The sequence below is a fragment of the Mustela lutreola genome, chromosome 4 (assembly GCF_030435805.1).
Source record: "Mustela lutreola isolate mMusLut2 chromosome 4, mMusLut2.pri, whole genome shotgun sequence".
NCBI lineage: Eukaryota > Metazoa > Chordata > Mammalia > Carnivora > Mustelidae > Mustela > Mustela lutreola.
Window position 1 is genome coordinate 122089263 of NC_081293.1, and position 23631 is coordinate 122112893.

A 23631-nucleotide genomic window follows, 5' to 3' on the forward strand; every position below is an offset into this window, starting at 1 on the left:
GACAATAAGATCTTGTTCTTTAATTTTAGATGCTTAAAAGGGAAGAAGCCTCGTCTCCTATATGTTTAATGGTGTTGCACAACTGTCACAGAATAGGAAAAGATTAACAATTCAAAGAAATATTTGCAAAACCTGCATAATTCAAGATAATGAAGTTAACTAATTTTTCTCCAAAATTTAAATATTCTTATGGCATCATTTTGAATAAGCCTTAATTTTGCCTGATGCTGCTTTTGTTTAGCAAATAACAGAAAGGAATGGATCTATATTATCAGAAGAAAAAAATCCATAAATAAAAATACTAGCCTATTTTGTTATAACCACAGGAAACAGGTATGTTGTGCTCATGTTGAGAATGGGTTTATGTAGAAAAGCCAAACTTTATTTAAAATCTGATGATTAAAATAATTCCTAATTTTACCACAACTTTTTTCTGGCTACATTTTTCTGGCAGAAAAGCAATCTTCTGTTGTTTTTCTCAACACAGAAAAGCTCTCTTCGATGATCATGAAAGTAACAGGACATAGAAAACAAAGTGCCACGAAGGAAGACATTTTAAAAATGGGAATTTTTGAACTGCAGTAACTGTATCCTCTAATGGGGTATCAAAAAATGGAATTATTCTGCAATTAATTTCCCTGAGGTTTAGACCAGCTTCCAATTGTTAAGGAGATGTTCTTCCCCATGTAGTCTTGGTTAGCCTTAATGTTCACTTTCATCTGGTGAGGCACCAAAGCCATTTCTTATTTAAATGAAAACTTGCAGGCTACCTAAGAAAGTGCTTTCCAGCACTGATCCTGTAGTGTCTTAGAAAATACTCAGCGTTGCTCAGTGTTACTTCTGAGACAGAATGAAACCGCACCCCCACCCATCACCTTCCACCCTGAGCTACCCCAGAGCTGGCAGATTCATTAATTTGAGTGTCCATATAAGATGGATTTGCAAAAAGGTTTTGCTACAAGGAAATAAATAAATAAGCTAGAAATTGAATTCATGAGAAAATACTAAAAAATAAAAGAAAATGGCCTAAGAGTTAAGAAAGATTATTAGAGTAAATTTCCGCTATAGAATTAAATACTACGGCTCAAGGGAAAGGAAAATGAAAGATGAAAAAAAAACAACCCCAAGCCAAAAAGAAACAAAGCAAACACTGGTCTGTTAGCAAGAAGTTTAAAAAAAAAAGAGAGAGATTAAAAAAAAAAAATCTAAGGATCAGCAAATCAGCAAATTTAGTATTTTTCTTGGCTTCTGGTGAAACCAAGAAAGATTGGGTCTGGATTTATTGGAAGGGGGAAGAGGCAGCAAGGCTGTACGGTGTGCAACGTGGAAGGTTCCAGATCTGGGCTGCTGGATCCTCCTGGGCAAGCTGCCTGCATTCTGTGCTTCTGCCCATTCCACACTCATACTCCACTTCTATTGATTAAAGCTTCCTTTCCATTTGTGTCCTCTCCTTTATATTTCCTGGATGCCACTGCTGTATGAAATCTTTCTTTCTTTCTTTCTTTTTTTTTTTTTTTGCTGTATGAAATCTTAATATAGATTCCCTTCAATTAGTCTCTCCTTATTCCACAATATTTACTATTGTCAGTCACCCTAGTGTCGTGGCTAACACCCCTCAGCTGTGTTCAAGCTTCTTTTTCATTGAGTTTCAATTTAATCTGCACAGGGACATTTCATGGCCTCAAAGCTGATCCCTGCCTTTTGTTACTCTCCTGGAACTCTCCTTGAAGCATTTCTTCCCCCAGGAACACAGTCCCCCTTTCTCGGGGCTTATCCTCAAAGTAGTTCAAGTCTGTTGTCCTTTGTGAAATCGTTCAAGAAAACTTCTTCTAGACTGTGTTGAAGACACAGCTCTAAGACTTATTGTTCTTCCCCCTTATCTGAAAGTTGCTATCTCCAAATTGATATTATTTTGCATTGTGTTACTTATTCCTACATGATTTTTCTTATCTATCCTGAATTACGTTTTGGTATCACCTAAAGCACAGTTTTTTAAAACATTTCTGACTACAACCCATAGTGAGAAATTGTTATAATATAATACACACACAGAAATACACATTGATAGATGTAAAGAAGAGTGATTTCTACTATTTTTCTTCTATTTTCCTGATCAAAACCCTCAAGTAGATTTTATGAATTACAAACTGGTTATGATCCCTGGTATGAAATCTCTAATCTAGAAGAAATATTCAGCGATTATATAACAATTGTTGGTAGAAGGAAGAAAAGAGGATAGCACTGGACTCATGAAACTCAAAGAGGAACCCTCACATTTCCAGAAGAAACTGTCACGTTTGAAACACATTCAACAAGTAGAAACTGAGACATGAAAATACTGATACTGTTAAGGCATCAGATACATATCAAATTATACAATTCCATACCTATAATGACATTATAATTATGAACTATATATTTGCACTAAAATGCTATCCTATAAAATAGCATTTTTCCTTCATAGGTCTGTACTCAGGTGTGTATGTGTGATATATCTGTCATACATCTAAAACAGGAAAGGTCCTAACAGTGTTTACAATTTCAGCAGACCAGGGTAGGCGGAAAAAAAAACCAATGAAGATGGCACAATGATGATTTTTAAAACACTTCCTTACCTGAATTTCCCCTGTAATCGGATGAGAGACCACCTTCGTTGCATCAGTAGGCTGCAATGTTAAAAACATGTATTGTATTAACAGATACACCTTTCACAAAATTTACCATTTCAATTTCCTTCTGGAATTAATTTCTATTTGGTCAGATCATCCCGCCTGCAAAATGCATTTCACCTGTTTGGCTGCTTAGATCATGGGGTCTACTTCTCCCTTTCAATATGTATTTAATATTATAGATACAGGAATCTCTTTTTTCACTTTGCTTAGTCTGTTTTGAAGTTATAATTTTATACCTGTGGGACTACATTTTTAATTACTTAATGAAATGAGTACTTTGGTTTAAAGTATTCAATTTAAGCATTTACAGGCTTTAAAGATCTATAGAGAAATGAAAAAGACTGTTTTTAAGGGCCCTGGGTGGCTCAGTCATTAAGCGTCTGCCTTCAGCTTAGGTCATGATCCCGGGGTCCTGGGATGAGGCTCCCAGTTCAGCAGGGAGTCTGCTTTTCCTCCCCCACGACTCCCCCTGCTTGTGTTGCCTCTCTCTGTCAAATAAATACATAAAATCTTAAAAGAAAAAAAAAAAGACCTTGTTTTTAGAGGACGAGTGCCTGGGAGCACAGAGGGTAGAGAAGTCCATCCCTGTGCTCCTTCAGGGGTGCTCAACCCCTGCTCGCTCCCTTCTAGACTGAAGCGCCCAGACAATGGCTTCTCCGTATTTCACATTCCTTAATTAAAGTTCTATCCTCTTCTATATAAGTTCTCACTTCCTTAGAAAGTTCCTTGTGTCAGTAAAGCTTTAAGAACAGCTAGGTATGTGATTTGGTGAGTGCTGTGAAGTGTGTAAACCTGGTGATTCACAGACCTGGGGATAAAAATATATGTTTATAAAAAATATATGTTTATAAAAAATAAAAAATTAAAAAAAAAAAAAAAAGAACAGCTAGGAATGTGATCTGGCAAGCTGGTTCCTAATGCTGAAGAAAATGACTGATGGCTGACTGCTGACTTGTTACATTTCAATGTAGTATTTGTACAAACAGAGAGTTGATGTCCCTGACTCAGAGACAAACAGCTTCAGGTGGTAAAATCAAAATTTTGAAGATAAAAATTCACGCTAAATGAGTTTAAGCAAAATAATCATTTAAAACAGTCATATACATAGCTTATATAATTTAAACATGTACTTAAATAATCTTGATTCATATTTTACTTATGTCGAGGGAGAAGAAATCACTTGGGTATTAACAGATTAATAATTACTTAGGAATAATTGTTTAGAATGTTTACTAGATGGTATTCTAAGTATCCAAATGTATAATTATGCTAACTATATTCAAATATTTTAGTTTTAATGCATTCCATTGCAATATTTTATAATTTAATGCCTAGTCTCATACCTTAATGAAAACACAAAGGAGTTAAAGCCACAATTCTATAAATTATCTGAAGAACATATGATATATGTGGACATATTATCTGACTGAGGGATATGTCAGTTTCAGACCATCACTCAATATTTCCATGATTTCTCAGTATAAATTCTTTAACATTGTAGGTTTAGAGAACAAATGAAAAAATGCATTGCCTTTTATGAATACTACGTGTTGATGGGTCAAGAAATATCACTAAATTTATCTATTCATTCATTCATAAAAAATATTTCAAGAAACTACGCCAGCTAAATGTTGGAGATAAATGCCCCTAGAAATGAATAGGTAACAGTCTCTTTCTTCAGGTGTTACCATCTAGTAAGTATATATTTCAAATAAAAATGTACATTTAATATTATATACATATATATCCCAAAAGTGATTAGATTTGATTATTGTTATTATTACTGGTAAGAGTTAAGTAATCTCTATATCATCACTGAAGAGTAGAAATGAGACTTAGTAATTTTAAATATTCCAGCAGTTACATTAAAAATGTAAGAATTAGCCAGTGAAATTAATTTTTAATAATGTATTTTATTTAACTCAATTTACTCAAAGTATTATAATTACACCATGAAATCTATATCAAAATTGTAATGAGATGATTTATATTCTTTTTTTCATAGTAAGTCTTGATAATTTGGCATTAATTTACATTTACAGTATATCTTGGTTCAGACTAGCCATATTTCAAGGGCTGGCTTATTACATGTGACTATCATTATGAAGAATACAGTTCTACAAATTTTTATTCCAGCAAAAATACTGTAAAACCACACAGGCCATGTTCTTGATATGGAAAAGAATTACTGCATATCATAAAACATGTCAATATCATTTCCTTGATGTTCGTCCTATTATACTTGTTTTCATCTTCTATTCACTGCCAAAACAGTTAACCTATCACAAAATATCAAATTTTGCACCTCCGTAATAGTATAGAGATTCAAAAGTGCCAAGATGCTTTAATTCACAACATTTTTTTATTTTGTTCCTATACTGCGTAAGCCCCTCTTCCATGTGATTAAATAGCACAGAGAAAGTAAGAAAGGGGTTTTGGTTCTTAAAGAGCTTGCAGCCTAACTAGGAAGACTAGTAGCTACAATCAAGGTCCAAATTGTTGGGGGGCCTGGGTGGCTCAGTCGGTTCAGCGCCTGCCTTCAGCTCAGGTCATGATCCTGGGGTCCTGGGATCCAGCATTGGGCTCCCTGCTCAGTAGGGAGCCTGCTCTTCCCTCCCCCCTCTGCTTGTGCTCTCTCTCTCACTGTCTGTCTCTCCCTCAAAAAAAAAAAAAAAAAAAAAAAAAAGATACAAATTGTCTTAAGAGATGCATAAAGCATGGGGCACTTCAGAGGGAGGAGAAAAGGAAAAAGACTACCTTCTGATTTTAAGACAGGACTGGACTGTGGAGTGATTTCACGTACAAAGGCTTCCTGTTATTCTTACTTCATTTTTGCTCATGGCTTATCACTGACTCTTCATTTCCTGCAGACTGCAGTGTAAAAGCCAGGCAGGGCACATAATATCCTCCAATTTACAACCATCTAGGCTTCTCCTTTATTTCTTATCCCTGTATTTTTTTTTTTTTTGTACACCGACATTCTCAGCAGGCAATTTCTGTTTCTGAGATTTTTTTTTTTACATGTTGCTCTCTCTGCTGGGAATGTTGGTCCCTGTATCCCCATTACTGAATCAGTTCATTAGCTAAACACCAGCTTTCTTCACCTCACTCTTCAAGCCCTCACTGCATTTTTTAATGACATCCAACATTTTATACCTTTGTTGTCTGTTTCTGAATAAAAGGGATTTGGGGGGACACCTATTGTGTTTTTATACTTTGTTTTTTTGAACTTTGTTTTCTGAAGTCCAGCAATTGGTCTACCCAAGCGTAGCCTGTCCCTCTTATATATCTTACCATGTAAAGAGAAATCTTTATTCATGCTTAAACAAGAGAATACTTTTTCCAATATATTTATTGACCACAACGAGAATTTCCCTAGGAAGTATCAAATCTATGAAGAAAAAGCTACAAACTGTCTACATGTCATCTGCTTTTATAAGGTTAAAAAACTAATTCTATGTTTTCTTTTAATAGCTCAGTAGCTTGGAAACAATAGCGTCATAAACATTTATTTCAAATGAAGACTTGCAACAAGGGAAAATTTATTCGTATAGAATTAGGGATAAAATTCAAAATGGCAATTTTATATTACTGGTTTTCCTTTTTTCTTTTTTAAAGATTTTACTTATTTATTTGAAACAGAGAGAGAGAGAGCAACAGAAGGAATATAAGCAGGGGGAGTGGGAGAGGGAGAAGAAGGCTTCCTGCTGAGCAGGGAGCCCACAGTGGGCTGGATCCTAGAACCCTGGGACCCTGACCTGAGCCACCCAGGTGCCCCTCTTTTTCTTTTTTAAAAAAGATTTATCCATTTATCTGAGAGAGAGAGAGAGAGAGAGAGCGCGCGCATGTGTGTGCATGGGGGGGGGCAGCAAGAGAGTCTCAGGTGGACTCCCATGGAGCGCAGAGACCAAGGCGGGGCTTGATCTCATGACCCTGAGTCCAGCACCTGAGCTGAAATCAAGAGCTGGACATTAACAGATTAAGCCACCCAGGCTCCCCAATTAGTATGGCATTAGTTATAAAATTCAAAGCGGCAATTTTATATTACAAGTTTTCCTCATTTCTCATTGTCCTACATTCTTTATCTCTGTGTCCTTTATATTTTTTATTTAAATTACCAAATCCAGCATAATATGTATCCTGTGTTCCCAAAAAGATGCAAAGCTAATGTTCCATATACAAAGAAGCTCAGATTTATTCAACAACTACAACTAAAAAGAAGCATTAGAATTATGAAGCATTAGACACACTGTGCATATGCCTCATAATAATAACTGCTAAAATATTTAAAGAGATGTAGAAATACATCATTGTCATAACACTTTGATCAGTTATATACTAAGAAATGGAAATTTTCTTATTTCACTCCAATGAGAAACCACAGGAAAAACACCTTAGAAAATGATACTGGATTTCCTCTGTCCTCATCTGAATAAAGAGCAAGAAAATAAGTAACTCAGAGTCACTTCTCACCTTGCTGCTGCTGTGTTTCTTTTTGCTCACGGAGGGGGACCCAGGTTGCCCGGGGCTGGGAACGGAACTGGATCCCGCTGATGTAGGGCCTGAATGAACGTGAGATCCTTTCTCCACGACAGACGACAGAACCAGCGGTGACTGTTGCAGGGAGACCTTCTGGAGTTCTGCTGCCAACTGCTTAGGATCAACCCCTGGGGATTTCGCTTTATCTACTACAACAAAACGGAGTGGCTATGTATCTCAGTTTCATCGGTGCTCAATACCATGGAGTTTATGCGAGTTCTAGATGACAAGGTAATTGGCAAGCACAGATGGATGAAAAGTTCTACAGGCCTGGGTCTGTTCTTTAGTGCAGACACTCAGACTCTGAGAATGCTGGCTGTAGCAGAGGAAATGGTCAGTAAATACTGGTTAAATAACGAAAGAAGTGATATTTTTTCATGGAATAATGGATCTACGTTTAGAAGACTCTAGTTGTCAGCTCAGAAAGAGTTAAATCTCATCGTGTCCTTATGAAATTACATGTTGATTTTGTTTTCCTTTACAATGGAAAGGCAATCAAAATGTTCAAGAATGAGTGTTCCATAGTCCAGTTATGCTAAAAAGAATCAATTATTACCTAAAAATTCTATAAGATCCCAAATAAATGGCTCCATGGATTGCTCTGGTGGGATGAGTTTATTTTTTAAGAGTTAAAAATGTAAACTCACACAGCAAGATTCTGTATGAATTTCTTTCATGGGTCAAACATACAAGTATATGTTCCCCTAGAATGCTAAAAAACATTTCTGTAGTGCTTTTGATTCTGCTTATGATTACGTAGATAAATAGACATTGGTCTATAAATACATTTTGCCCATACACTATCTATGCTTGTGTTTATATTTTCATCTATGGCTTCACCTGCTTCTACAACTATCATTACACTTACATCTTCCCCTTTACCCCCGGATGAAAGCAGATGACTTTCACCTACCAGCTTTTGGTGGCTCATGAAGTTCCAGGTGCTGGGGATTTTCAGAGTCTGAAAGCATATTGAGGTCCCTAAAAATTTAAAACAAAGAAATTAAGAAAGAAATTGAGGAAACCGGAGACAAAAGGCCTTTTTTTCCCAACTACCCTGATTTTTTTTTTTTTCAGTAGGTAAATGAGAAGTGGTCAATGATATAAAGCAATTTCCAAGCATGCTCACCCTTCTAGCCAAATATATATTTGCAATGCTGTTAAAAGTCAGCTGATAAAAATGATTATTTAAGGTGAAATCTTTATGGATTAAGTGTAAGTTCTTTTTGAAATACTATACACAGACATGAAATCTAAATGGGTTCAGGCTTTTGTTTAAATGAAGCATGTTTCAATAAAAGCATGAAAGGAGAGAACTACTGACATAATCAGACACAAAATTAGCTGAATTCTTTCTATGCTTTAGACTTTGATTCTGAACACAAGAAATCTATAAAACTTGTATTCACTTTATTTTCTAATTACTGTAAATCTTGCTGACTGGCAAAGGTTCCACCTTAACAATTTTAAATTAAAAGAGCCATGAATAGCCAAAAAATGGAAACAAAAAGATGGGGAAAAACTCACAGTCTTACACATATTTCTGCTTCCCCACTTTGCTGACTAATGATACTCTGCACTTCTTCATACGTTTTAGAAGTTAAAGGAATTCCATTCCACTCCAATACTTGCATCCCTAAAAAGACAAATGCAATTATAAAATAAAACATGTGTTGTACTTCTAGTTGGGGTCTGTAGGGCATAGAAGACATTTAAAAACCAACTCAGCACACCATTTCAGAGAACACAGTTCAAAGTTCTCTGGAACATTAATACCACAACCATATGTAGTTTGCTTTCATCACTCACCTGTGTCTATTACACATCTATGTGTCTATGACACATCAAATGTGTCTATTACAACATGCAAAATGTTGCTTTTGAAAGCCTATTAAATATTACCAAACACATGCATTTTGTTTACACTGCTTTAATAAAGAAAACATTATTGAACATATATTATTTAGGCCAATTTTGTGTCAGAAAAAAAATACCATTACAAGCATCAGTATAATTTTCCTATGGGGAACAAGCATCTAGAAGAGTATACACTTCCATATTCCATCATGGAATGGGAAAGGAGGAAGAAAGTCATTAATAGCTTGTTGTGAAGGTCCCCTTGAGAAACTGTTAATTGCTTCAGCTTTGCTTAGATAAGACAGATTTCCATGGGGAATTTTTTCCTTTTTCTTCACTGTATGCAAGGCATGCCTGAGTAGAATTAGTAGGCATGTTACAGAGAGGACAGCTTCATGGCAGGGGGAGGAAGGGCGGCGGTGGCTGGGGTGTAGCCTTTGTGGTAGGACAAGGCCCTGTGCTCAGAAAGGCCCATGCTTGGTTTAATGGTTCACTGTAACCATTTTGAAATTCCTAATAATGTTTCAACAAAGAACACTAAGTTTTTTTTTTTCTTTTTTTTTGTGCTGGATAGCGTCAAGTATGCTGTATTAATTAGAGGGCATTTCATGTTTCCTCTCTGTCTAGAAAGAGAATTTTCACTAAAAAAGTAATAACAATTTTTCAACATTTTAAATTTTGTTTCTTTACTCCATTTCACATGAGCTGTCCAAATAATCTAGGAGTACATATTTGGCATGAATCATCTGGTCCTAATATGTATCTATGTGAAATGGATAGAAATTAGATGAAACTATTCAAGTTACAGTGCCCAAATATTTGTGAGTGCTACCAGCTTTACCTAAGAAAATAAATGTATGTTCTAACTGAGCTATAATTGAAACAAAAAGAAACACTTGAACAACTGGTTTTTAATGAGCTTCACAGATGCCTATGTGACATTCCCTACCGCTCACCATTGGCTTCAGTGGAAAACTCTAAACATGGCATAACTGAAACTTTGAAAGTTTTTAAATGATTTTGATATACACTGGAAAGCATATTACTGTTTGTAAACAAGTATGGTAAATTCTTTTACTACAGTGAAATGGCAAAATAAGTCCATAAAAATTACACAATAACACAAACAAAAATGGCTTTTCTAGAACTTACTCCAACAAAACTTTATCTTCAGATGGGCCTTAGGTTTAATTCAACAATCCCAGGCTGTTGTACATATAAAATGAGAAAATTACATAAGAGACAACGATGATATCACTAAAGAAAAATACAGCAGTACAAAAGGAAGAGCACACTGAAAAACACACTTTTTAAAGAAAAAGTCAGCATAAAGAGTATATTTATATACAGATGATTTTGAATTGAAACAAATTATAGTGTTATAATTGCATTGTCACTTTTCGGCAAGAGCGTATTCTATGAAAAGAAACAGCTGCATAATCTTCATGCTTCTTTTCTTGGATTAACTTGTTTATTTTTCACCTCTCAAAATAAAGGGGCAAATTTACAAAACATAATTATTTAATGAAATTAAAAAATGCTTCTAGTATTAAAAAGGGAAAACTATTTAAAATCTTTAATAAAATTGCTGAAAAAAAAAAACCCCACAACAAATAACTAGAATCTTGTGTAGAAATACACCTGAGGTCATAAAATATATCAACTGTTCTGTTCCATGATACACAGACCAAGTTTCTTTTCTCTTCATTCGGTTTTCCACCAGAGTTTGTGCAGGACTGTGGTTCAAAAGATTTTGCCAGTACTTGGTTCCAATGGTGAGTATCAGATACTACAGAGAATGTGGTGAATTGCGACTAGTCCTTTAGTAACACCTTTCCTATCCACCACCTCTCCAAATCCCTAACAAATCGTACAAGAACCATATTAAAGAAACCAAGTGAATATAACCCATCACTCCTTATTAATTCATAAGAAGGTTCTAATAATTGTAAGGATTAAGTATGATATGATCTGAAATATAACATTCTTGAAAAATGTTAATTGCAAAATCCTATAAACTATTTTAAAATGCACATAAACATTTGTTGAACATGATCATGCTATATTGAGGTTCACTAAAGTAATATTTTATCATTTAATTGATTAAATGGAAGCAGAGTCAATCTGAAGATAACTGTACTCTGACTTTGTTTTAGAAATAATTCCTGGAATACAGCATATACATGCATGTCTATATCTATTATTCAGCATTTACATTTTCTTTATATTTAAATTCAATCAACATGTATGTTAATGAATTGTTCAACTTTGATAGTGGACAGAATGATGTTTCAATTATATCCCTATAAAGTGCCTATACTAATGGCTTTTAATAAGCCATTAGTATAGGCAACTGAATTTTTATTCAATGTGCAACAACTAATGACAGGATATGTTGCTTACAATCTTATACTTAACATGTTATCAAACACCAAAAAAGACAATAGTCAGGTAATGTTTGAATTAAAAAAATATCACTCAACATAAAACATTCTCAACTATGGGTTTTCATAATTTCTGGATTCCTTAACTTTATATCTCCTAAAATTGGTAAATGCTATTCTTTATAATGCACAAGTTCATGTGTGTTATTTCTTTGTCTATATTTATTATTTACCCTTATATCACAAACATCTTATGGATTAAAATTAAATATATAAAATATATAAAATATATAAAACCCATTACTTTTTTTATTGCACAACTATTTTTTCTGGATCTAGTAAGTGGCACTGCACAATTAGTCACTTATGTGGTGATCACCATCTTGTGTCTAATATTGTATGCTGTCAAAAAAATTAATAAAAAAATGATACTCTACTAGAAAAAAGCAGAAGCAGAAACATCCTGGAAGTTAGTAAAACTAAGATGATCCAGAGAGAAAGAATTTTAAAAGTGTTAAAGGTATATATAAAAAGACCCAGACTCAATAATGATTAGAAAGTACAAGTTAAAGCAATAATGACATACTCCTTAGCTCTCATCATATTGCAAAAAGTTTAAAAACCAGAAAATACTATGTGTTGACTGGGATGTAGGATCAGGGGACCCTGACTTCAAAGGTATATCCAAAGGAGATTAAACTTACTGGATGATGTTCAGACATACCCCACTTTGTGAGAATACTATGTGATGTGAGAATACTATGACTATGTCACAGGAAAATAAAACAACCGCTTGTCTACAATTTATAAAGATGCAATTATTTTAATGGGAATGCAGATAAGTGCACCCCTCTGGAGGGCAATGTAGCAGAACATCATGAAATTAAACCCATGTATACCATATTGACTCAGACAATCTTGCTGAGTGTCTATTTGTGGGTGGAGGCAGTATTAGGAGAAGTGGGACAATGAGAGTATAGTGTAAGTGCTCCAGATGGAAATACCTGGCGAGGGTGTAGAAAAAGACCATACCAGGTGTTAACCAAAAGGTGGATTCACCTTAAAACTATTTTCCAATTGAAACCAAGTGAGAAATAGGATCTGTCTACAGGACAAGGGCATCTCATGTACATTAAAATGCTACTTGTACCCAGGTACATTATTTATTTTCCAAAAAAATAACAGAAATTACATAAATTATAAATAGTTGCTCATGAACAGAGGAAGGAAGTGGGAAAAGAAAATGAGTTGAAAGAAAATGAATGAGTTAATAAATGAACAAAAAAACAAACACAAAAACCAAACACACCTATAGACACACACACACACACACACGAGGGAAACTACATGAACCAGTGAGGCTGGCATGCTATGGAATGAGAATCTAATGCCTTTGGGGTAATAGAACAGAACAAAACAAAACCCAAACTTAATTTAAAAAATAAATGTATATCATAAATTAATAATACTTTATGTTGTACTTTTCTCCATTGATATTATTAACCATGACTATAGATTAATTTCCTAAATCTGGACATTAGCTCTCAAAAGTCATTTATAAATCAGCAGCAGCAGCAAAAACTCAGAATCTGAAATGGTCATTTGCCTTGGGTTTCTAAATTGTGAACAAACCTTGCAAGTGAGTTTCAGGGGTCCAATATATTGTCCACATCAGTTATACTAATTACTCATTCATTTTCAAGTGATGGAATGTTAATATAAGAAAAATACATAAATAGATATATTTTATTCTACTATACAGGTTTTTTTTTTTAAGTATTTTAGAACTTTAACCAATTTATACATTAACATAAAGGAAGGAAAGAAAAAAATGGCAGAAGAATAGAATATCAGGGAGGGAAAAAAGAGTGGAGGAAGGGGAAGTGTAAGGGGAAAAAATAATATTTGGATAGTGTCCTGTCTATTTACAGGATAAAGGAGACTCTCTCAGTCATGACAAGACATTAAAAACTCAGATGTATTTTTCCAAGAAAACTCATCTAGAAGCATAAAATCTTAAGGTTGTAAAGTATCTTCTTGAAGAGCTAATCTCATAATAATGTTGCCATTTTTGTCACTGTCATTATGATCGACTCTTATTTTTACTCTTGGAATACATAGTTCGATCGAAACTTAAAACAGAGCCTTGGTACATAACATACTTAAACCTGGAGTGACTTTCACAGAAGCAGTCTCTCTCTGCCTGCTTTTTCCCTCCTCACTCTCCACACTCTAGAGGTATCCAACCTTAGGCATTTGCAGGAGCCCCATTTCCCTGGTTCACCTGAATGAGTTGAATTTAAAATGATCTCACAGGGCACTTGAAGTAATAAGCACTGGTGTTACCTACAATTGATGAATCACAGAACTCTACTCCAGAAACTAATAGTATACTATATGTTAATTAATTGAATTTAAATACAATTAAATTTTTAAAAATGATTTTACAACTTGAAGAGGCCATCAGAACAACTTCCATTAACAAGGACAATGACTCCAGAGATACACTGAAAGGAAGATAATCTGAATTTCCTTTTATTGAGAATGTAGTCTGAATTGCTTCAAAAGGGCTACAATAAAATGTTACATTTTAGTTTTTTAACCAATAGTCTAATAATACTTTCAAATGCAATGATGTGAATGTATCCGATATTTAACATTAAAAAATTAAAATCCACCCTTCTTTTAATAAGGAATATATATGCTATTTTCAGAAAGACAAATACTCTTTCAGAAATGTGTTTTAAGAACCAAGGTACTGCTGACTGCTGATACTTTCTCTTCTCAATAATCATATTGTGTTCACATTTAGCTTGGCTATTTACTAGACGTTGTGACCTTCAGCAAACTGGCTAATTTGCCTTCCTTGGCTTCCTCAAGGGGGAGGATATTGCTAGATCACTTTTTCAGTTTATTTCGACTCTACGAGGGGGAGAAGTCTATGACTACGGCACAATGAAAAAACAACTGGTTGTTTATAATTTATGAAAATGCAATTTTTGAGAGGGAGCTTTATATGAAGATGTGAAAAAATAGTTTGGATTCTGAAATTTACACACTGTTTTTCATTATTTTTCCTTATCCACAAATTTACCTTACATATATAGTAAGATGTTCAAGCATAGGGATCATATCATCTAATTTTCCTCTTCTGCATTCGCCATCTTCCCTCTCACTGCTCTCTGTGGTCATTGTTCAGGCTCCCGGGGCTGGTGTTGACACCCCAGGGCCCCCAGGGAATACCCTATCTAGTTTATCTTTTTTGGCCATTGCCACATTTGCATCTGGATTGGATAACTCAGGGGCTGGAATACTCAATTTGTAGTCTGAATCAAAATTTGGTTTAAACTTAGAAGCTGGGCATGCCTGGGTGGTCCAGTTGGTTAAGTGACGAACTCTTGGTTTCAGTTCAGGTCATGTTCTCAGGGTTGTGAGATTGAGCCCTGCATCAGGCTCCACACTCAGCGTGGAGTCTACTTGAAATTCTCTCCCTCTCTTTCTGCCTACCCCCATTCCCTCTTTCTAAAGTAATTAAAAAAAAAAAAATCAGTGCTAGTGCCATTCAAACCAAAAGCTGTTTTTAACCTGAAATACTAAAATTTTAACTCTATTAAGTTATACATTTTAAAAAATGTGATCTATCACAATATCCTGTCTTCACAGTATATTAATAGAATTAAACTCCTTAGAATATTTAATGTAAATTTTATAAATATACATTCTTCCAAATTTCAGTAGTATTAAACATATATATTTGTGTGTGTGTGTATGTGTGTGTGTGTATGTATGTATATCTATATCTATCTATCTATATATATATATATACATGAGATGTGGAGTAACTTTCTACTTCTTTGCTTAAAACTATTGCATATTTTTATACTGAGTAAACAAGCCCAATGTAAATGAAACAGATTGTTAAGGAAAAGTATATGCTATGATAATACCACTATAAGAGTTCTTTGAGTAATGTTATACAGCTTATATAGATATACAATGTGGGACCTGAACTCAGGACCCTGAGATCAAGACCTGAGCTGAGATCAGGAGTCAAACACTCAACTGAATGAGCCACCCAGGCACCCAATTTTTCGATAGCTCATAATTAAAGAAGTTGAATTCTGTATTTAAAACTGTCATTAATTTGGGATGGGGTCTGGAGTGATTCACTTCCCATATTTCTTCTTTCATTCACACTTTTTATAAAAACAAGCAAAGTAAGCAAAGTGTGGCATGCATATATAAATTATATATAAATATAAATAATTGCAAAATAAAAAAAATTCTCACAACATTGCAAGTAGGAAAAAAAAATCCAAGAATTATCAAAGACATTAGTTGAATAATCTGGGCAGGCCCACTATTTTTTTTCTAGGTTGAATACACTGAAATATTTAGAGTCAATGACTTCTATACTCACAGATCTAAAATAGGTTTAGTTCTAATCACAAAAACCAAAATCACAAAGAACATAGATTAGCACATGTTTTGCAGTATTAATGGTCAACAATAAAAAAGGCACTGAAAAAGAATCATATAAATAAAATGTGTTGTAAAAGTAGGTCACAACTATTTTACAGACTCACGTTACAAAGCAAGCAAGATCTGTGCAGATGCTCTAGTTTTCATTTCTTATAGAATACATTAGAAAAGTGAAACATGAGGTGACAAGATGTCCAACAACACACAGTTAGTTAATGGTAGTGCAGAAGTATGAACTTCACCTATCTCTCAGGCTAATGCTAATTTCAGCACATAGAAAATCTCATTCAGTTTATGCTAACTAAACCTACCTCATAGTGCATCTACATAGAAATGGTGCTCAAATAGGTAAAATCTAGTACAAAAAACACATACATTTTTTTTTATAAATCCATCTTAATTATAATGAAAAGATAGTTTAAAAAATATATTTCTTATCTATACGACTATTTTTTCTTAAGATTTTATTTATTTATTTGTCAGAGAGAGCGAGAGAGCACATGCATGCATACAAGCAGGAGAAGCAGGAGGGAGATGGAGAAGCAGGCTCCCTGGCTTAGCAAGGACCCTGGTGGGGGACTTGATCCCAGAACCTGCTATCATGATCTGAACTGAAGGCAGATGCTTAAATGACTTAAACACCCAGGTAAATCTCTATACGACAATTTTATTTGAAGACTTGGACATGTAAAAAATGAAAAGATAGTTGAACAAACAGATAGTTTTTGTGGGATGCACCATTTTTTGGTGATAAACAATGTCAATTAGGAATGAAAAAAGGCTAATTGACTTTCTTATCTCTTGTTTCCATTCCACTCCCAGAAAATAAGCGAATAGCACACTTGCACATGCACACTGATGGGAAATTACGCTGAACGCTGTTATAAGGGAAAATAATGTAGGATGGATTACCCAATGTCACTAATTATCAAGGAAATTCAAATAAAAATCACACCTATTAGAATGGCCATTATAAAATTAAAAAAAAAAAAAGACAGTAAGTGTTGGTAAAGAGAAGAAAAATCAGAATCTTGTACTTGGTTGGAATACAAAATGGTGCAGCCCTTTTGAAAAACAGTATGATGCTTTCTAAACATTAAAAACACATTTACCCCATGATCTAGCAATCCCATTTCTGGGTATTTATCTAAAATAATTGAAATCAGGATCTCAAAGAGATAGTAGCAGGACCATGCTCATTATAGTTACATACACAATAGTCAAAACATTGAAATAACCTAAATATCCATTACAGATAAATGATAAATGAAACATGCTTTATATACAGTAGAATACTGTTCAGCCTTTAAAAAGGAAAGAAAATCCTATATGAGACAAGGTGGGCTATTGCAAATTCATGCTTTTTAAATAGAGTCAAGGTAAAAAGGAGTATATAATTAGCTGTGATTTGTGGTTCAACTTGAAGAAGATTATCATGATAGGATTGTGTTTGTAATGTTTCTAATCACTATAAACTCTATAATAATCTAATACTATATATAGATAATAAACTCTATAATAATCTAATTACTATAAACTCTATAATAATCTAATACTACAGTCTAGTATTTCCTGGAAAGATTAGTATAGATGCTAATGTCACTCTATGGCCACAGTTTATGGTTTTTAGAATTAGATATATTATTTAAAACAGATTAAAATAGGATGTAGCTTAATAAGACAAGAAAAAGGATATGAGTAGATTAGTAAAATGTTAATAATTCCAGGAAAATCATATAATATATGGGGCTATCCAATGATAGATATGTGATGTTAACATCTCATCTGAAGTAGACTGAAGTTCATAAATTTATAAACTCTTAATTTCCCAATTCATTTTGTTAGAACAAAATGGATATTTTCAAGTTACTTCGTAATTCAATGGTATTACCAGATCAATACCATTAAATAGAGTGTAATCCACTAATCCTAAAGGCACTCATGAATATATAGATTCATAGTTAATTGAATGGACATAAGAAGCGAGGCTACAGGATGCAACTGTCCAAGAGAAATGCTTGCCTTAACTGTGACCTCCTCTGCTTTAAGTATCCCTACTGAACCACTAAGGATTTTAACTTTAATTATGTTCTTAACCTTTTTAATATTCATATATTCTGTACTGCTCTTTTTAAAATGTTATTTAAATGTATCCCACTACTCAGACAACAGATTTCAACCCAACATATTGTCACTTTATTCTAGGAAAAGGAGTTTTCTACAAAATACAGGAGTTATTTGGATCAGTGGCAATATCAACACCATCATCCTCCTCTCCACTGAGAATTAACATACATACAGACAATATAAGTTCCAGTTCAAACATTAGTTGACAGATAGAATGCACAAAACTTTGATTACTGAACTGTAACTTTAAATCACGTGTCAAATCCGATAAAAAGAAAATTGTATTTCAGAAAAGGAAAATTCTAAAAAGAAATCTCCCAAACAAAATTTAAAAGCAAAAGGTAAATGCAAATATACTTAGTCTATATAAGAAAACAGAATTTTTCTTTTGACAGAGAAGTAGGAGATTTTATCCTGACCTAAGTACTCATCACTAGAAATACTACAACACATTACAATATTATAACAATATTTTGCTTATTTTTGAGTCAAGGATACTATATCATTATTATGAATGGTATAATCGAAAGTAAAATGGTGGACTTTTAATGTATAAATTCTTTCACCATTTGAGGCACTAAAGGATATAAATAGAATAAGGAAGCCATTTCAAACAATAAAAAAATCAATAAACATTTTATCATCCTGAGAGAATCTTAAAGAAATAAAGTGAATCATTACTTCATAAGAATTGTCAATATTTTATTTCTCACATATCAAAGAAGAATTAGCAAATAATTTACATTGGCCTGAGAGATGTTCAATAAATAACAAATACCATGTGATGGCAGAATTTCATTCCAAAAGTTCTAAATCACTTTTAATATGTAAAATGATATTTCTATCTATATAATAATATGAAACACATTACAATAACTGATTTTTTCCATTAAAAAAACAAAATTGCCTAAGAAGACAACATTTGAAAAAAAGATTTTATTGATCTGAGAGAGAGAGTGGGCGCCAGCACGAGCATTTTCGGGGGAGGGCGGGCGGAGGTGGAGGATGGTGGAGGTGGAGGAGGGAGGAGAAGGAGGGGGAGAAGAGGAGAGAGAATCCTGAGCTTATTCCCAAATGAGCTCAGAGCACAGAGCCCAGCAGGGCTGGATCCTGCCCAGATCATGACCCAGCCGAAAACAAAAGTCCGAGGCTTAACGGACTGAGCCACTTCTGCTGCAGAAGACAACAGTTTAACATCAATATCTACCCACTGATGTAAAATAAAACTCCACTATTTTCCCTCCGGCTCTCAAAAATTCATGAAGAGAAATTATTTCTCCTAATTCATAAGCATACATGATCACAACTACAAAAACTACAGCAATATGTACTATGAATTATGAAGGATGTTTGTACATATACTGGCTAAAAGAAGTCCTTTTGATTAAAAGAAGCAAAATCAGACCCATTTCACTTATGTTAATAGAAACAATATGGGACTTTATTTTTTTTACAAAATCATTTTCCCTACTTTTTCTCATTTTATCTTCATAGCATTCCAGTAAAATCGGTAAGATAAGTGTAACTTACCCTACTTTTACAGATGTGAAACCTTAGCTTTAGAAATTACATTTAGTGGTAGTTCCAAAAGCCAGCCCTCCCGATTCCTCATCTAAATTCAGGAAAACTGGCATTCTAAGGGCTTTTTTTCTGTTTAAGATACACAGAACCCAATTCTAAAATCTTGACTATTTTTATAGCTAATATTTTAGAATTAAGTGCAAAAACAAAATAAGTGAATTCATTTGATTATGATAAAACTTACCACATTGAGTAGACTTAATGGGTGTCAGAGATTTAATGGGTGTCAGAGAGAGGACTAGATTCTGGGTCACTAAGGTCAATCAGTTTATGACTCCCGAAATGCTTTCTCCCAGAGAAGCGTAGGAGCATCATGGAAGGTAAACAAAACTCTGGCTCCAGGATTTGAGAACTCTGGGGGGCTGGTGGGTAGGAAGCTGAGAAATGGGAATGAGTATGGACCACCTCCTCTGCTTTAAGTATAAAATGAAAATTCAAGCCTTAGCATTAAGAAGGTGAGATGATTACATGGGCTGAAGAGAGAAATGAGACCAGAAAGGTTGGTGTATGTCCACCACGGGCCTAGTAGATCACCATGCACTCAGACTCAACTCATTTGATAACATAAGACATAAGAGGCAAGGTTTACAATCATCAAATTATCACTTTAATAACATTTGCAGTTTGGAGAGGGCCTACACCTTTCTTGCCCTGTGGCCCTCCCACTTCTGGCAGTTTTGGGTCAGTCTCTTCCATGTTTCACTCTGTAGGACTGTTATAATATATAGGGATTTATGATTTCAAAATATGGGAGAGGGGCTTTTGGCTTGCTAATTCTGAATACTATGTCTAGGAACAAATGAGTGAAAACGCTGAGGTCATTTCCACTCAGCCAAAATTTAACACACACGTTGTATTGGCTGTGTGTGTACACAAATATATACACAATGTAATATAACACTTTATCATTATGTCCCTATTTCCACCTTGGTCTGAAGAGCCACATCTCACACCTGGGTTAATTCCTTAGTTTCCTAACTGCTGTCTTGCTACCCTTCACTCCTTCAAACTATCCTAGTTACAGCACTCAGACTATTCCTATTTAAGTTTTTTTTTTTTTTTTAAAGATTTTTTATTTCTTTATTTGACAGACAAAGATCACAAGTAGGCAGAGAGGCAGGCAGAGAGAGAGGAGGAAGCAGGCTCCCTGCCGAGCAGAGAGCCTGATGTGGGGCTCTATCCCAGGACCTTGGGATCATGACCTGATCCGAAGGCAGAGGCTTTAACCCACTGAGCCACCCAGGCATCCCCTATTTAAGTTTTTTTTTTTTTTAAAGATTTTATTTATTTATTTGACAGAAATTACAAGTACAATGAGAGGCAGGCAGAGAGAGAGAGAGAAGGAAGCAGGCTCCCTGCTGAGCAGAGAGCCCGATGCGGGACTCGATCCCAGGACCCTGAGATCATGACCTGAGCCGAAGGCAGCGGCTTAACCCACTGAGCCACCCAGGCGCCCTTAAGTTTTTTAAAAAAGATTTATTTCTTTGGAGAGAAAGAGAGAGAGTGTGCATGCACAAGTAGAGGGAGGGGCAGGGGAAGGGGGAAAGAAAGACTCTCCACAGACTCCTTGCTGAGACTTGAGCCCAACGAGGGGCTCCATCTCACAACCTTGATATCATGACCCAAGCTGAAACCAAGAGTCAGATGCTCAACCTGTGCTCAGGTAAACCCCCAGGTACCCCATCCCCCCTTAAAAAAAAAAAAAAAAAGATTTATTTATTTACTTGAAGAGAGAAAGAGAGATGTATTCCTATGTGTCAGCCCAGGGGCTTCTCATTGCACATGAGCAGAAGCTGAAGTCCTGACAATGGCCCACAAGATTCGATCTCTGTGACTGCTTGGACCGGAACCTCCGCTGCTGTCTCTCACATGCTCGCTAGCTCCCACCACGCTGGGCTCCTTGCTGTCTCCGCTTTCCTCCCACACACCAGGCATGATCTTGCTCTGGGCCTCCGCCCTTTTCATTTGTTTGCTGGAATACTGATACCTTCTGGCTCCGTCTTTCCTGTCCCTGGGCACTTTACTCTGTTCCAGCCTTCTGGGTGAGGCCCTCCACGAACACCCTCTAAAGTTGCAAGCCCACCCCCCCTACAGGCGTATCTCTGCTCCTGCTGGATTCCTCTCCGTAGCACACACCACCATTAAATATAGGCTTCTTATAAATAGTTTTTCTATTTTCTGTCTCGCCTGCTAAAAGGTACAGTCCATGCTTTCTTCATTTATGTCCCCACAGGGTCAAGAGAGATCACTCTATCCAGCAAGTACTAAAAAAAAATGATAGAAGTAAACGGATCAGTCATAGACCTCAGCAGACTCAAGCACCATGAAGGACGATGAGGAGGATCTAGGAAAGACTAAAGAGTAAAATAAAACAAAAGGAGCTTAAGAAAGAAATCTTATTTTCTTCCAATGCTCAGTGTAATTTACTATACATATGAAAAGTCTTTAATCTGAAATCATTGAGTGCTGGCATGAAAACGTAAAAACCTGCATTTCTGCAGAACATTCTTTCTGTTTCAACACTCATCGCTATAGCTGAAGCACAGCAGAATGTCATAACTATAAAAGTTAACAATGAAATAAATGAAAGCTGGGAAAGATTTGTTTCAGTTCCTGGACAGCTCCTTGCCCTGAGTTTACAATCTGCTGTTAGAAATTACTGGAAGGTTACCTGGGATTCTTTGGGATGGGAGGGGGCATATCTGTAATCTCCACTTAGTTATTGTACTGGTTTCTAAGGCACGCGGAATACACCAGGGTGTTCTGAATTTCTATAGTCCTCTTAACACAACCAAAAAAAAACCATAAAGTGCTCATAAAAAGTCACTAAAAAACGATTTTTTTTCCTTAAAGGTAACTTTCTTCTAGCTCCTCAGAATTATTTTATATTTTTATTCACTTAGACCCTCCTCAAACCTTACCTCCACAGTGAGTACTTTTTAACCAGTGCCTTTCTAGACTATAGGCAGGATAGCATCATATCGTTCTAGGATAGACCTGTGCAGAGTAGTTACTGAACACATGTTGTAGCCCATATATACTCTTCATTATTTCTGATATTCCTAATAATAGCACCACCACTCCCTGACAACAACCTTCTCGCCAACTCCCTGTTGTGTTTCATTTTGTTTTGTTTTACCTCCCTCTAACCTCAGAATATTACCATGGCACCCCAATACATTCTTATAATTCTACAGTACATACTTCAGTGTCCTTCCCATTAAGAAACATCTCATGCAGGGATGAATTCAAGTTTTGCAGGGGGTGAGGCTTACGCGGTTTTAAGGAAAAATATAAAGTTATGAATACGAAATGGGATACAAGTGAATATCTGTTAAAAGGACAAAAAAAGCCACAACAAATGACAAATGGTGAAAAAGCAACAGATGCCACAAACACGACCAGTTCCTCGGAACTTTCTGGAGCTGTGTCAGGGGCTTACTGCATGAAGAAGGAGCCCTGACACTTGACTTTCATCAGTGTCATAATTTCTCCATTCTGGTCTCATTTATCTCTTCAGCTCCCACCTTCTTAATGCGAGGGATTGAATTTTTGTTTCGTCCAACACGCTCAGCTCATCAGGACTCATATGCTACCATTTCACCTTCTTGTTGGAAACCTTTGACCATGGACCATTTCTATTCTCAAGGCTCACTCTCTCCCTGGCATCACTTCAAAAGGTAAAGGTTCTCCTAAGCATGCATGAGAGAAGGGTCTAGAGGAGGATTCTGTACATTTAATGCCCAAGACCCAGCGGGCTTCTGTGATTCATCAAAAGTCCCACACAAAAGGAGCTGATGAGAAGAATGAGTCCAGACACTGAGGGTCAGACATCAGACACCTACACCACAGCTCTGCTCACTAACAAAATGTGTTTTCAGTGACTAACAGACCATGAAAGTTACATGAACAGATACTGATGGCACCTAATCCAGAGATTTTAATCAGACGTGAGGTTTACTGATTAACAGACTGGTGATAAGAAGAGA

General features: G+C 35.4%; 1 protein-coding gene across 5 annotated transcripts in view; it reads right to left on the reverse strand.

Annotated features, from left to right (window-relative positions):
* PCLO (piccolo presynaptic cytomatrix protein) overlaps positions 1–23631 on the reverse strand; it is a 409629-nt gene that overhangs the window by 78203 nt on the left and 307795 nt on the right. For 3 of the 5 annotated variants that reach the window (XM_059170979.1, XM_059170978.1, XM_059170976.1), the window contains exons 11-14: positions 8739–8847; positions 8125–8192; positions 7146–7360; positions 2616–2666 (exon numbers count right to left, since the gene is read on the reverse strand). In XM_059170979.1, the coding sequence (XP_059026962.1) occupies positions 2616–2666; positions 7146–7360; positions 8125–8192; positions 8739–8847 (443 nt within the window). Of the gene's footprint in view, positions 1–2615; positions 2667–7145; positions 7361–8124; positions 8193–8738; positions 8848–23631 lie in introns of those variants that run through there. The other 2 variants (XM_059170977.1, XM_059170980.1) reach the window with 2 other exon arrangements.